General features: G+C 39.8%; 1 protein-coding gene and 1 long non-coding RNA gene across 3 annotated transcripts in view; one reads left to right on the plus strand and one right to left on the minus strand.

Annotated features, from left to right (window-relative positions):
• Positions 1-6139, minus strand: part of LOC132828028 (uncharacterized) — a 65431-nt gene extending 59292 nt beyond the window's left edge. Inside the window, exons 1-2 of the long non-coding RNA XR_009646067.1 lie at positions 5542-6139; positions 2937-2995 (exon numbers count right to left, since the gene is read on the minus strand). This is a non-coding gene — a long non-coding RNA (uncharacterized LOC132828028). The remainder of the gene's footprint in view (positions 1-2936; positions 2996-5541) is intronic.
• slc38a10 (solute carrier family 38 member 10) overlaps positions 5759-14530 on the plus strand; it is a 141190-nt gene continuing 132418 nt past the window's right edge. For both annotated transcript variants that reach the window (XM_060844922.1, XM_060844923.1), the window contains exons 1-2: positions 5759-6956; positions 11061-11178. In XM_060844922.1, the coding sequence (XP_060700905.1) occupies positions 6867-6956; positions 11061-11178 (208 nt within the window). In that variant the 5' untranslated portion in view covers positions 5759-6866. The remainder of the gene's footprint in view (positions 6957-11060; positions 11179-14530) is intronic.

Raw genomic sequence — 14530 nt, forward strand, 5'->3', positions numbered from 1 at the left:
CATCACACGATGGCTCTTATGGTTGGATCTTTGGTATGGACTGGCTTTTAAACATATACTTATGTGTATATTAAATTACATACATTAACCTATGTACACAATATTGTCAATAGTACTTCCAAAAGAAACACTGATTTGTCAATTAAGATGATTAGTCTTTTAAATGTTTCAATATCAGATTGTTATAGTTCACAAACAGTAATAGATGGCTTAGCATTTACTTTAATAGCCCACAGACTGCTTAAATCCACCGTGAAAATTCTGGCCTTAATATCTTCCAAACATCAAAAAAAAGGGTCATTGGCAACAACACAACAGGTGATGTCAGCATTTTGTTTCTGCCTGGGAGAGCTGTGGTAGGCAATGCTGGCCTTGGGGATGGATATGCATCACGGAAGACTGTGGCAGTGTTTTTGGAATTAAAAAAAATGATGAGCTCAGGAAAGGTGGCAGTTGTGTCGATGAGGTAAAAAATACTTTGAGGACAAAACTGCAAGTGTCTTTAATGTTACTGTTCATTCTATAATACTTCGTGTATCCTCAGTCTCAAGTGATACACATGACACGCATCTAAAGGGGAAAGTGACAATTAGGACACTCTGACAGCAGTGGCGGCCAAAAGACAAAACTAACATACTTACATCTTTTAATAACAGTTATATTTTTAGCAAATTTATATATTAAATTATTATGGGAAACACAATGCTCCTAGGACAGGAGCAACTCATCCTATTGATTATTGGCAACAAATGTTGCTGTTATGAAAATACTGTCTATAATCTTTAATGACGTGAATATTTTAGATTCCAATTGTGGTGTTTTGAATGACAAATCCCTGTTACTGCAACTATTTCTGACACCACCATATAAAAGAATTAAGATGCAAGATATATAGTGGCCTGCCACATCCTATGACAAGTAGCTTTTTTGGAAAGACTGACTGGCTAACTTGTGTGACACAGTCACGGCATGGTTATAATTAGCCTCATGAGCGGAGATACTTATTGTATCATGTGCTTGGCTGCAATACATTCTACTTATAATTACTGTGTAGCTTCCCTGGAAAAAGGTAATCAGTTTATATATAGTATAAATTGTTTATGTATATGTATTCTAGAAAATTGAGAAAAGCTAATGAGTGAGGGCACCGTACCACGGTGTTAATGCACTTCTTGAGTTTATAACCATTCCTAATTGTCCTGGGCTTTTCAGAAATTATTACTTCAATCTCAGAAAGGCCTACCTTTATAACCGGATTGTAGTTTAAAAAACAAAATTACGCCATTTCATTTATTTTTGTGACAAATGGGCTTACTTAGGAATTAAATACTTAGCATCAACATTGATTAATCTTTTTCATACTCTTATCATCTCTACAAAAAGCTTAAACAAATATAAAAATCACTAAAACACCTGATACAGAAATATCTAAACAATTTTTAAAATGAATTTCCTTTAGAAAAGAACCATTGCAGTCTGCTTTGTTGAAAGAACTGTAAAATTGACTTTGAGGAAAGTAGACAGTTACTTCTTAAACAATTGGACAGGGTATATAATGGACAGCTGATCTGCACTTATTTTGCACTCTCAACTACAGTTGAAACTGATGTACAATATTTTTGTCGTGAACAAAAGATCTAATTTCTTTGGCTGACACAACATGTACAGCAAGAATGGTAACAGTGCTAAACTACACTATATCAATGGAAGATCAGTCAAACCATGCATTGTGAGAAGGCAGTCATGACACAATAAAATAGATGTTATTAGTGAAAGTAACAGTCTTCTGGGGTAAATATGATTAAGGCTTAGCCTAGAAATTAGTCACTACGTCTTACTGTGCCTGAGACCCGGCCCATATCCCTCCAAACCCTTCCTATTCATATACCTATCCGAATGCCTTTTAAATGTTGCAATTGTTCTAGCCTCCACTACTTCCTCTGGCAGCGCATTCCACACATGTACCACCCTTTGTGTGAAAAGGTTGCCCGTAGGTCTCTTCTATATCTTTCCCCTCTCATCCTAAAACTATACCATCTAGTTCTGCTATCCTCACTCTGATCATATTGAGACCTCTCCAGTTGTACGTGGGATCTGTCACCATTTGCTGCATAAGAGCTGGAATGTTGCACACATCATCAAGAATGTTGTTTCTTGTGGAGCCAGTCTAGCAAGTTTCACAACTTTATTCTGTGAGTGCCTTAATTTGTCAATGTTGCTCTATCTCTGGTTGATGTCATCTTGCCCATTGGGAGAGGCTTGCCGGTACAAACCAGATTGCATGATCCTATACTAAAGATTGCATCCAGCTTGTCTCTCATGATTGCTACGATTGGAAAATGAGTCTTAATGAGTTTGCGTGGCTCCCACTGACATAGGATTATCAACTTTCCAGGATTAGCCTGGCATATCCAGGAATTAGCAAATAATTTCCAGGTTATTGCTGAGTGCAAAGAGAAACAAATCATAGGGGTGATTAAAAAAATTAATGTTTTGTTCATTCACATAAAAAGATTCAAAATGGAAGGCAATGATCAAGAACCTTCCAATCTGATAAAAATTATCGTGTTTACTTCTTGAGTGGCCTTGGAAGATGGTAAACCACGAGAAGGAATATGTTGAGTGTCAAGTTATGGAAGTGTGAGGGTCAAGCTGTTGGAGGCAGCATGTCACCTGATGAAACCTCCAGGAATATGTTCCATCAGAATTGGCAACCTTACATTGACAAGGTTCCTCCAGCAGAAGAAAATGCTACAAGATTTGCCATTCACTGGAAAATGAATTGCAACCATTTATCAAATGCATTTCAATTTCATCCTCCTCCTGAATAATAATCTTGTGATGACCCACCATTTGGGAACTTCTGGTCAGATTACCTGACTGTTACCTGATTCAGTTAGTACAATAATGTTAAACTAGGTGCCAAATAATTTTACCTCATGCTGAAGCAGCAAAACAGGCAATGGTCGCACATTCAGTTCATGCGATGGAGTAACTGAAGAAAATAACAAGGATTTCTTTTATACAATTTGAACAATTATAATTTTAAAAAATCTGCAAAAGTTGACATAGAAGCTGCTAAATATTCCAAATCAAACAAAAGGCAGTGGATGCTGGAAATCTAAAACTCAGAAAATGCTGGAGTAACTCAGCAGGTCACAGGATCACAGAAGTGTCACAGACCAGATAGAGGCCATTTGGCTCATTGTGCCTGCACCTTTGTGCCAACCTCCTGCTTTTACCCCTTGCAGGCTATTTCTATCCAAATTATCATCAAATGCCCTCTTGAATGCCTCAACCGAACCTGCCTCATTTCCAAATAACATATTCCATATCCTAATTACTTAGTCGTAAAGTCATAGAGATGTGCAGCACGGAAACAGACCCATTGGTCCAACTCGTTCACGCCAACCCGATATCCCAACCTAATTCAGTCCCACTTCCCAGCACCCGGCCCATATCCCTCCAAACCCTTCCTATTCATATACCTATCCGAATGCCTTTTAAATGCTGCAATTGTTCTAGCCTCCACTACTTCCTCTGGCAGCGCATTCCACACGTGTACCACCCTTTGTGTGAAAAGGTTGCCCCATAGGTCTCTTTTATATCTTTCCCCTCTCATCCTAAACCTATACCATCTAGTTCTGGACTTGCCCACTCCAGGGAAAGGACTCTGTCTATTTATCTTATCCATGCCCCTCACAATTTTATAAAATGCTATAAAGTCAGCCCTCAACCTCCGACGCTCCAGGAGAAACAGTCCCAGTTTATTCAACCTCTCCCTATAGCTCAAATGCTCCAACCCTGGCAACATCCTTGTAAATCTTTTCTGAACCCTTTCAAGTTTCGCAACATCATTCCAATAGGAAGGAGACCCGAACTACACACAATATTCCAAAAGTCTCTTTGTTCAGCAACACTCACCAGGACCTTACCATTAAGTGCATATGTCCTGCTAAGATTTGCTTGCGCAAAACGCAGCACCTTGCATTTATCTAAATTAAACTCCATCTGCTACTTCTTAGCCCATTGGCCCATCTGATCAAGATCCCATTGTAATCCAAGGTAACTTTCTTTGTTGTCCACTACACCTCCAATTTTGGTGTCATCTGCAAACTTACTAACTATACCTCTTATGCTCACATCCAAGTCAATTATATAAATGACCAAAAGTAGTGGACTCAGCACTGATCCTTGTGGCACCCACTGGTCACAGGCCTCCAGTCTGAAAAAAAAGTACACCACTACCTTCTGTCTTCTATCTTCGAGCCAGTCTGCATCCAAATAGCTAGTTCTGGCTGAATTCCATGAGATTTAACCTTGTTAACCAGTCTCCCATGCAGAACCTTGTTGAACGTCTTACTGAAGTCCATAAAAATCACATCTACTGCCATGCCCTCAACAATCCACTTTGTTACTTCTTCAAAAAACTCAACCAAGTTAATGAGACACGATTTTCCACAACAAAGCCATGTTGACTATCCCTAATCAGTCCTTTCCTTTTCTCATACATGTTCATCCCGTCCCTCAAGATTCCCTCCAACAACTTGCCTACCACTGACATCAGGCTCATAGGTCTATAGTTCCTTGGCTTGTCCTTACCACCCTTCTTAAATAGTGGCACCACGGTAGCCAACCTCCAGTCTTTTGGCACCTCACCTGTGACTATCGATGATACAAGTATCTCAGCAAGGGGCCCAGCAATCACTTCCCTAGGTTCCCACAGATTCTCTCATATCACCCTTGTTTCTTTTACATATCAGATCTAAGCCTTCTTGTTCTTGTTTCTTTTATGAGGGGAAACATCTCCCTACTTATTCAGTCCAGCTTGCTCACAAATCTCCTCTTCGATTTATTTTCTCCAATAGACAGTCCCAACTGCTACTATTGTCATTATGCATTGTCTGCACTTGTGGAGTCAGAAACAGTCTTGAGTATGTTATCACCCTTCTTCAGTATTTCCTTGATGTGTAACATGGATCTTGCTTTTGTGCACTACCTGTGGTCAGAGGGGAGGGTGGATTGGTTAGATGGGAAGGGATATTGGCCGGTAGGATAGGTCATGAGGATAGTGCTGAGCTGGACTTGATTCTAAGACTATTGCAGCAGACTGTCGGAACACAACAGCTTCAAGAAAACAGATAGTCTTTATTTCTGAGGGTGGTGATGGTGTATCATCAGCTACAGATATACAGACACATTAATACAGATGCCGAAAATCTGAAACAAATTCCAAAGAACATTCTCACTTGAAACCAACAAAGAAATTGCTAGAATAAACCAGCAGGTCTGGTAGCACCAGTAAAGAGAAAACAATACTCTTGCTCTGACCCTTCTTCATTAGGACTCAAAATGATAATGCTGTTCTCTCTCCAGCAATTTTCTGACTTTGTTTATTTCAGATTTCCAGCATTCTTTAGTGTTATTTTTATGCAAGAATCAGACCAGATTCGAAAAATGCCAGACCTGCTGGGATTCTCCAGCATTTTTTGCTTGTTTCAGATCTCCAACAAATCTTTTGTTTTTTCAAAAAAATCACACCTGACTGGAAACTTTAGGCGTCTCCTTCCTGCTGGCGTTTCTCTCTGGTGCGTCGGTTAGCAACCACAATCAAATCCGACTCCCGCCTCAGCAGACTGACAACTGTCGTGAGACCTCCTCGCCTGAGGGGCGGCGCTGCGCTCGGAGGACCCCAAGCGGGAGGCGATCCGTTGGTCGGCGGTACACTTGTCGTTAAGCCGGAAACTTCCTGGAGACGGGGCCGGTGAAAGGAGTGTGTGATTGTTGGGGGGAGGGGAGGAGAGGACAGAGAGTTGACAGCAGCCCCACGGGGGGAGGGAGAGAGAGAGGTAGTAAAGAAAAAGAACAGCAAGTTATTGTTGCAGGAAGTGGGTGCTCAGCCTGTGACATCCTTAACCTCGCGACGGCAAGAAGTTGGCGACCAGGCGGCGGGCTGTTACTTTTAATTTAGGGGTTGGCAGTGGTGGCGATGGTCAGGGGAGGGTCTCGTTTGAGAGCCGGCGGCCGGTAGGCCGGACACGGTGGACAGGGAGTGAGAGCTACCCTCTCCCCGAGGAGCCGCCGCTCCGTCGGTCCCCAGCAAGCCCTCCTTCGCTAAAGTTTTTGCTCGAAGACTCGCCACGTCACGGTCCTGGTGCTTTCCCCTCCATCTGCTGAGCTGCTCCACTTTCTCCCTCACTCCTCCGACACCCATTTGAATTTATTTTGAATACTCTTCCACGCCTCGTTTCACTTGCTGAATCTTTCACGCTTTTACCTGCAGGCAAACTTTGATTTGCAGTCTTTTCCCTTTGTTTTTCTTTGTCGATGCACGCTGAATTTTCAGACCTGTTTTCTTTTGGGCGTTGTTTATCCTTGCATTTTATCTCTTAAGCTTTTGATTTTTAAACTAATATTCCCATTCTGTTATCTATCTGCTTTATTTCAGTCTACTTGACATGGTAAATTTCCTTTGCTATATATAACTTATGTTCCAGGATCACTTAATCGATCCCGTCCCAGGAGTGTTTTGTTTGGTACAGTATTTTGTTTATCTTACGCTCCAGCTTTTTTTCACCCTTTCAAGCTCTTGCAGAATTTTAAAAAGTTGCAACACCGTTCAAACTAGCAGGGTCAGTTTTCTGTTCGCAAATGACAAGTTGGGATTGGGAACATAATGTTCGATTCTCATCCGCTAATGAGGACAAAATTCAGTAGGCAGCTGTTTCCTGCTTGATGATGTGTATCTGTCCTTCATTAACTTAATTCGCAACGTCGAAGAGAAACGAGCCAAGAAGTCTAACGTGTTTTGTAACCGCATTTTGAGATTCTGCGATATCTTTCCCCCCCAAAAAAACTGGTTAAACATGGCTACTTCAAACTGGGGCCTCATCATGAATGTGGTGAACAGTATCGTGGGAGTGAGTGTGCTCACCATGCCGTTCTGCTTCAAACAGGTGAGTGAAAATGTCAGGCTACAGGTCTCTAACGCAAGGCAGTACGAAGTGTTGGAAGTCTTTTTTTTACAAATATAACATCTTTACCATCGTGCGGATGTTTTATTTTTAAACGAATGTGGTTACACATATGTTTCTGTTTGACTCACTGGCAAATTAGGTACCTTGAGTCACAAGGCCATGGTTTCATGCCCCACTCTGAGAATTAAACACATTTTTGAGATTAGAATATCAGTGCAGTACTAAGTAAATAAACTCCTTTTTGCAGAATATTACATTTAAAGCTCCATATTCCTATTGTAGATTTTAAAATATCAACTAAGGTGTGCTGAAATCTCTGGATCACCCATATCTGACTTGTAATCTTGAATAATTTTACTGTCATTTTAATTCACTTTTTGTAGAACTTTATTTTGCTTTGAACCAGGAGATTGTGCACTGAAACTCCACTCCAGAATTTGATGAAAGAAAAATATCTGTAAACATTTCAGTGTAACACTGAGGGAGTGTAACGTTGCAGGAAATGCTGTATGATCTAAATTGTGGGCAAATTCTGGCCTGTTTAAGTGATTCACTTGAATGCTAAAGATTTCATGGCACTAGTTATAAAATAACAGGAAGTTCTGTGGGTTTTGGATGATGGTGTTGCTAAATTCACAGATTTTTGTCTCTGATTTTTGGGAGATTTGTATCCAAAAAATTGGTCCTGTATTCACCTGTACAAAAGTGACTGTCCTTCTTAAGAATTCATTGTAAGAAAATGCTTTGGGTCACTTCTGATGGGGATGGTATGGTGTTAGGGAAGTGTGATACAATTTCCTTCTATACCTCAATCATGAGATTAGTTTATAGTTTTGCAAATGCTCCTTGGAATGTGTAATAAGATTGAAACTGTGGAGACTCAAAATGGCTTATCAAAAAAGGACTCTGAAGATTCAGTGGTTATAAATGACTGCTATCTTGCATTTTGACATCATCTGAATTAGATTGGAACCTTGAAGCTCCTCCTTGGTAAAATTGTTTATCATAAAACATCAAACTGAGGTTGTATTTATCTTGTGCAGCCCGTGTGGTTAAAAACTGTCAGTACTTGGGTGTCTTCATATGTGGTGTCTATAATCAGAAGTTGCATTGAAGACATGATTGCACTAGGACTGATTTATCAAGAAATAATCCAAAGTTGTTAATTAGAGAACATTTGTGTGTAGTGCCTATAGCTTTGTGAATAATTCTGTGGAAATATGATCCAGGAGTTTCAATAACAACTGCTGTCACAGTTCATATGTACAGATCATATTACAGGCCACTATGCCTGCCATGATGTACGTTCATAATGGATCCAGGGTTGTTGCCAGTAGGGTTATATCTTTTCTTATTGACAACTTTTTGTTTGTTACTACTGGTATATCTGACATTATTGCTGCTGTCTTGCCACCTGGCTTCAGCTCATATGACAAAAAGGGGGTATTTTGCTCAGAAATAATACATGTTCTCTTACATCCAGGAAATAATTGTTCTGTTGAAATTTATGGCAAACCTTTTCTTTGTTTCAACAACAGCAATTTGGTGTTTTAGTATTCAAAGGAATTACAAGTTGATTGTTCATCACCTTTCCTAGCCTGCGTTTTATCAGCAATTTTTAGCCTGACATGCAGCACATTTCTTATACATACTTTATAGTAATTTCAAAGATATCTGGAATGTTCATTTTCAGACATTTCTTCACGATACTAGATAACATCATCAGTAAGCCTCCTGTAAAGTATTGGTATTATGGTCTGCTTTCTACTTGTGTTTAGGTTTCCTTGGGTTGGTGACACCATTTTCTGTTCTTTTTCTCGGAGAGTGATAGATGAGATCCAAATTGATGTATTTGTTGATAGTTTCAGTTGAAATACCATGCTTCTAGGAATTCTTTTGCATGTCTCTGTTTGGTTTGTCCTAGGATGGATGCGTTGTCCCAGTCAAAGTGGTGTCCTTCCTCTTTTGTATGTAAGGATGCCAATGATAGTGGGTCATGTCGTCTTATGGCTAGTTGATATTCATGTATCCTGGTGGATAGTTTTCTGCCTGTTTGTCCAATCTACTGTTTGTTCTAGTTCTTACAAGGTATCTTGTAAGTGACATCACCAATCCAAGGAAACCTAAACACAAATAGAAATCTGACCATAATACTAGTGCTTTACCAGAGGCTCACTGATGATACTTCTGAAAATGAACCTTTCAGCTCAGCGAGCAAACTTACATCCAGGACTCAACCTGAGCTACAAATCGTCTCCAAACTCAAAGATATCTCTATTATAATTGTGGATAATTAGGAAAATTATTAGTATACACAGGCGGTCTTGTTGTATTTAGCTAGGTAAAGTTACATTGTCAGTAATAGCTTGAAGCATCATCGTGACTTTCATGATTTTGCAATCCCAGCAGTAGAGGGAAGGAGGGAGGTTTGGGTCATGGTCATTCCTCAATTACCTTTTTATTCAGCCAATGTTTTGTCAAGACTTGATGACAACTGCACATTATTTGCATTGAATTTATATTTCCAAACGTCACATTGGAAGATGTTACCATGTTGATTTAAATCTGATTTAAATCTGAACATCAGCCTCCGTGAACCTCATTCTTGGACTTTTAGCTTTTTCCCTGAGTTTACACAGACCTGAAAGTCAGAATGATTCTTGGTATTTATTATCTGGATAGATAATGCACAGCATTTAGGGAATCAGCTGGAAAGTTACTCATTAGAGAATTCCTAACCTCTGACTTGCTCTTATACCTGCAAGGATTTACATGGTTGATTCAGTTACATTTTTGAGCAATTGTCACCAAACTCCACCCAAAAAACCCAAAGATCATCCTGACTGTCTGTCAGATTTGTGCAGACTCGGGTGAAAAGATGGGGACGATGACGAGTTCCGTAGAAGAATTGCATAATTTACAAAAGCAAGAGTTTAAAAAAAAAAATCTTTCTCTGTGCATGCTATTTTCTCATCAAACCAGGCCCAGAAGTGAAGTGCATTCTTGATGGACTAATGGTTCCAGCATAAACCTGCAACTTGACTGTTCCTCATAATTTATTGTTTGGGTATGAAATGGAGGAGAGCAGGAGCATGCCTAGAAGTCCTAAAATTGCTTGCCTTGATTCTCGCCGTAGCATATTGTCTTTGTTATTCCAGAGCCAAAAAGATTGGATGATGCAAGGTTCAAAAACAAGCAAGTTAAAGTATTGCTTCCACTTTGGTTAACTAATCGTTTACTCAGACTGGAAGGACTACAGCAACTCCTTGAGGATGCACAACCTCGCACATTGGAGTTCTTTGTGTTGGTGCATCCCATGACTGCTAGTCCAGGGAAGAACAACAAAGATCATGAATGACCCCTCCTTTCACTTTAGAATTTGTTCCATCCTACCTGGAATCTCTAAAAAAAACACATACTTACCATAAGGTGGTGGAGCTTTGGCCAAAGTTGGCTTTGCCTTATTTATTCCTTTGTATTTTGGTAAGTAAGATTATAGTAATGATCAGCTCAAGGGTAGGTCGTTTAGTTTCTTCAACCTATCCAATCCAACATGTCTCTAGTTTTTTTGTTGCTTCCTTGTATCTTCAACTGCTTTTACTGAAGGATCGCTGTTCTGCAAAAGTTAAGTTACTCTACCATTTTGACTGAAAGTTTGTTTGTAATCCTGAGTATGGAACTCTTAGCTGGACCTGGGCAGATTGCAAATGGGGTAACAGCTCTTTGAGGTCTCATGATGCTGTTATCTTTGGTAAATAGGGAATTACACAACTGTTTTAGAATTATATTAGAATTTTTTTTAGGTTTTGATGAACTGAATTGAAAGTCATTTTCAATTCTCGTTTTAGTTTACAGTCTAACATATTCCTATCAAATACTGTTTGAGGGCAATTTTTTGTCTGGTTCAGATTTCTGAATCCAGTCTACACTACAGGTAATTTCTCCGGACCGAATTATTGATAGGTATTTTTAAAACTGCTAATGTACAACCTTTGGGATCAGTTCTTACGTGGTCTATACTCTTGTTGCTGCTTTCAAATTACCATGGATATCTTATCTCCTGATTTTTCTTTTACCTTGCAGTGTGGAATCGCATTTGGTGTTGTCCTACTTCTCTTCTGTTCCTGGATGACTCACCAGTCCTGCATGTTTTTGGTGAAGTCAGCAAACACCAGCAAGCGCAGGACATACCCAGGCCTAGGTAAGATATATTTTGTGGGACTGCACTAATAGAGACGCGTTTCTAAATGTTGAAATTATCCTCTGCACCATTAAACTAAAATGCAGCAACTTCAAATATTGTTATCAGTGTGCTGTCAACTGTTTATCTTACAGTTGAGAAATATTATACCTGTGCCCAGTTCTGTCTTGAACTGTTGCCCATTCACATGAACCTCTAGTATCACTGATGCTGAATCACACAGAAATCAACTCATTCCATGTTACTAGCTGTCCAGGTGGTGGGGTGTTGCAATTCATTTCCACTTTACAATTCTTTTCTAATGTTGACTTATAGAACATTAAGGACTTTGGTAATCTAACAATTTAGGTTGTATTCTAATTTTTTAGTAACTTGTTAATTGAGTGCAAGTGTTGAATTGCCTTTCACTTGAATTCAGTAGCTGGAAGATATATTTGTTCTGAATGGGTATTTGTTTGCGTATGATTGAAACTGTTTCACTATATGTAATCCATTGCACCCTCTTTAATATTTCCTGCTTTAGGCGTTTGATATGCTTTCTTTTATTGGTTGCAGGAGTTGGGAGATCATGTTGTGGCTGTACAGGACATTGGTTAGGCAACTGTTAGAATATTGCATGCAATTCTGGTCTCCTTCCTATCGGAAAGATGTTGTGAAACTTGAAAGGGTTCAGAAAAGATGCACAAGGACGTTGCCAGGGTTGAAGGATTTGAGCTATAGGGAGAGGCTTGGGCTGTTTTCCCTGGAGTGTCAGAGGTTGAGGAGTGACCTTATAGAGGTTTACAAAATCCTGAGGGGCATGGATAGGATAAATAGACAATGTCATTTCCCTGGGGTGAGGGAGTCCAGAGCTAGAGTGCATAGGTTTAGGGTGAGCGGGGAAAGATGTAAAAGAGACCTAAGGGGCAACGTTTTCACAGAGGGTGGTACATGTATGGAATGAGCTGCTAGAGGAAGTGGTGGAGGCTGGTACAATTGCAACATGTAAGAGGCATTTGGATGGGTATATGAATGGGAAGGGCCATGGGATATGGGCCAGGTGCTGGCAGGTGGAACTAGATTGGGTTGGGATAGCTGGTTGGCATGGACTGGTTGGACTGAAGGGTCTGTTTCCGTGCTGTCTATCTCTGACTCAATGACTCGTAAGTGGATTTACTCTGTGTTTGTATTGGCTCACTGCCTTTATTCCTAATGAAGGGCTTTGTCCCAAAACCTCGATTTCGCTGCACTTTGGATGCTGCCTGAACTGCTGTGCTCTTCCACACCACTAATCCAGAATCTGGTTTCTAGCATCTGCAGTCATTGTTTTTACCTTGTTTTTAACCCAACTGCAAATCCTCTTGCAAGGATGCATGCCTTGAAGAAGTTATCCTCCTCTCTCTACAAGAATCTCAGGGAGTCCCTCTCCCACTGCAACTCCCAGGTCATTTCCTCTGCCCTGAAGCTCTTCTGGACTTGTCCTACCTGCCTGTCTCCTTTTCTACCTATCCACTCCACCCTCTCCTCCCTGACCTATCACCTTCATCCCCTCCCCCACTCACCCATTGTACTCTATGCTACTTTCTCCCCACCCCCACCTCCTCTAGCTTGTCTCTCCACGCTTCAGGCTCACTGCCTTTATTCCTGATGAAGGGCTTTTGCCCGAAACGTCGATTTCGCTGCACTTTGGATGCTGCCTGAACTGCTGTGCTCTTCCAGCACCACTAATCCAGAATCTGGTTTCCAGGATCTGTAGTCATTGTTTTTACCTCGTTTATAAAATGAATGATCAATCTTGATACAATATCAGTTTGCATTTATTGCACGTAAGAAACTGTGGTGAAATAACAGAATTTAAAAAGAAGGTTTGATGATTTGTTTTTTTGAGGAAGTTTTTTTAAAGACGGGTTTTAAAGAAAGTAGGTAGTATGGTTTTGGAGGGATGACCACTGAATTGGGTGGACTGGAGAAGTTTTTTGAAGAGGAGATGGAGTTGGATTTGATAGCTATTTGAATGGGATTTGGCAACAGTGGTTGTTTAAAGAGTGCCATTTTCATGGTGATCACAATCAGTAAGGGAAGGCCAAGATTTATTGAAGGCATAGGTTGGGAAGTTGAATGAGGAAATTAGGCAAGGACTGAGGGAATATGGCTTAAGTCACAGAGCAATTATTCTGGTAGGATTAAATTTAGCTGGTTATCCAAGAGAACCACAATCAGGAATAAAATTCAGAATCCAAGATGATAAAGGGTAGAGGTGAGTTTTTGTGGCAGATTGCAGTTAAGTAGGATGATAAGACTAGAAAAAAGGAAAAGGGGAAAGCTCAGGAGATTGAGTAGATAAGCCACTGGCCCTAAAAGTTAGTGGGAGAGCATATGGGTTAATTTTTGAATAAATCACAATGGTACTTGGGAAAACTGTTGTAAATAAGGACTTTACAGAAGTGGCAAGCGAAGAGGTGAAAGTGTAACATGTTCTACTCTGACCACTTTGATGTCTCGTACAGACTTTTCATCCAGCCTGTGTGTAAAATAACCCTGAATCCTGATTTCTATTTTTGACCTTTTTCCACCAGCAGCTTTATTTCTAAACATCAGTGTGTGCTCTTTTAGGATAGGTGATTCCATAGGTACATATTATCACTAATAGATCTTTACCCATAGAGTTTTCTTGATGTCGTAATTTCCTTTCCGCTGGCCACTTTAATTTTTTTCTTGCTGCACTCTGCTGAGAATATAACAATTTCAATTGTATAGCTGTTGATATCTGTAATATTGACTGAATACTGCTGTAATGTAAACATCATGCAACAGTAGGTGGCTTATCTTATTGAGTTTTTGAGAAGACATTGCAATCTTCATAATGTGCAGCCAGCAAGCTGAGATTTTTCAACTTCCCTGCCATTTTATTTAAAGTAGTTCTGAATTCATGATCTGACCATTATGTCAATCTATTCTTGATGTAAGCAAGAATGGTCATTGCAGTTGAGTATACAATATGTGCGAGTACTTTACCAACATATTAGGTGTCCTGATATCTCATAGAAACCATCAGTCTTATGTTACTGAACTTGAGATAGCTGACCTGGCAATGGACTTTTTACTACAATTCTGCTGACTGGTGTTCAAATCATAATTGATATTTCGGTATTTTAGAATTTATTAATATACTCCTCTTCGAAGGGAATGTGTTCCATAAGGAAGTACCATCAATTATTGATATTTTTAGATAGAGTTCTTCCTCTTTGCCTTGAAATAATATTTTGAAACCAGCATTTAAATGTTATTTGCAGCCAAGAGCACCTATTAACAATAATGTATCCTTGTGGAATTACACTCACCATTAAATGGTATTTAGTGCTTTAATGCCTTG

The sequence above is a fragment of the Hemiscyllium ocellatum genome, chromosome 25, assembly GCF_020745735.1.
Source record: "Hemiscyllium ocellatum isolate sHemOce1 chromosome 25, sHemOce1.pat.X.cur, whole genome shotgun sequence".
NCBI lineage: Eukaryota > Metazoa > Chordata > Chondrichthyes > Orectolobiformes > Hemiscylliidae > Hemiscyllium > Hemiscyllium ocellatum.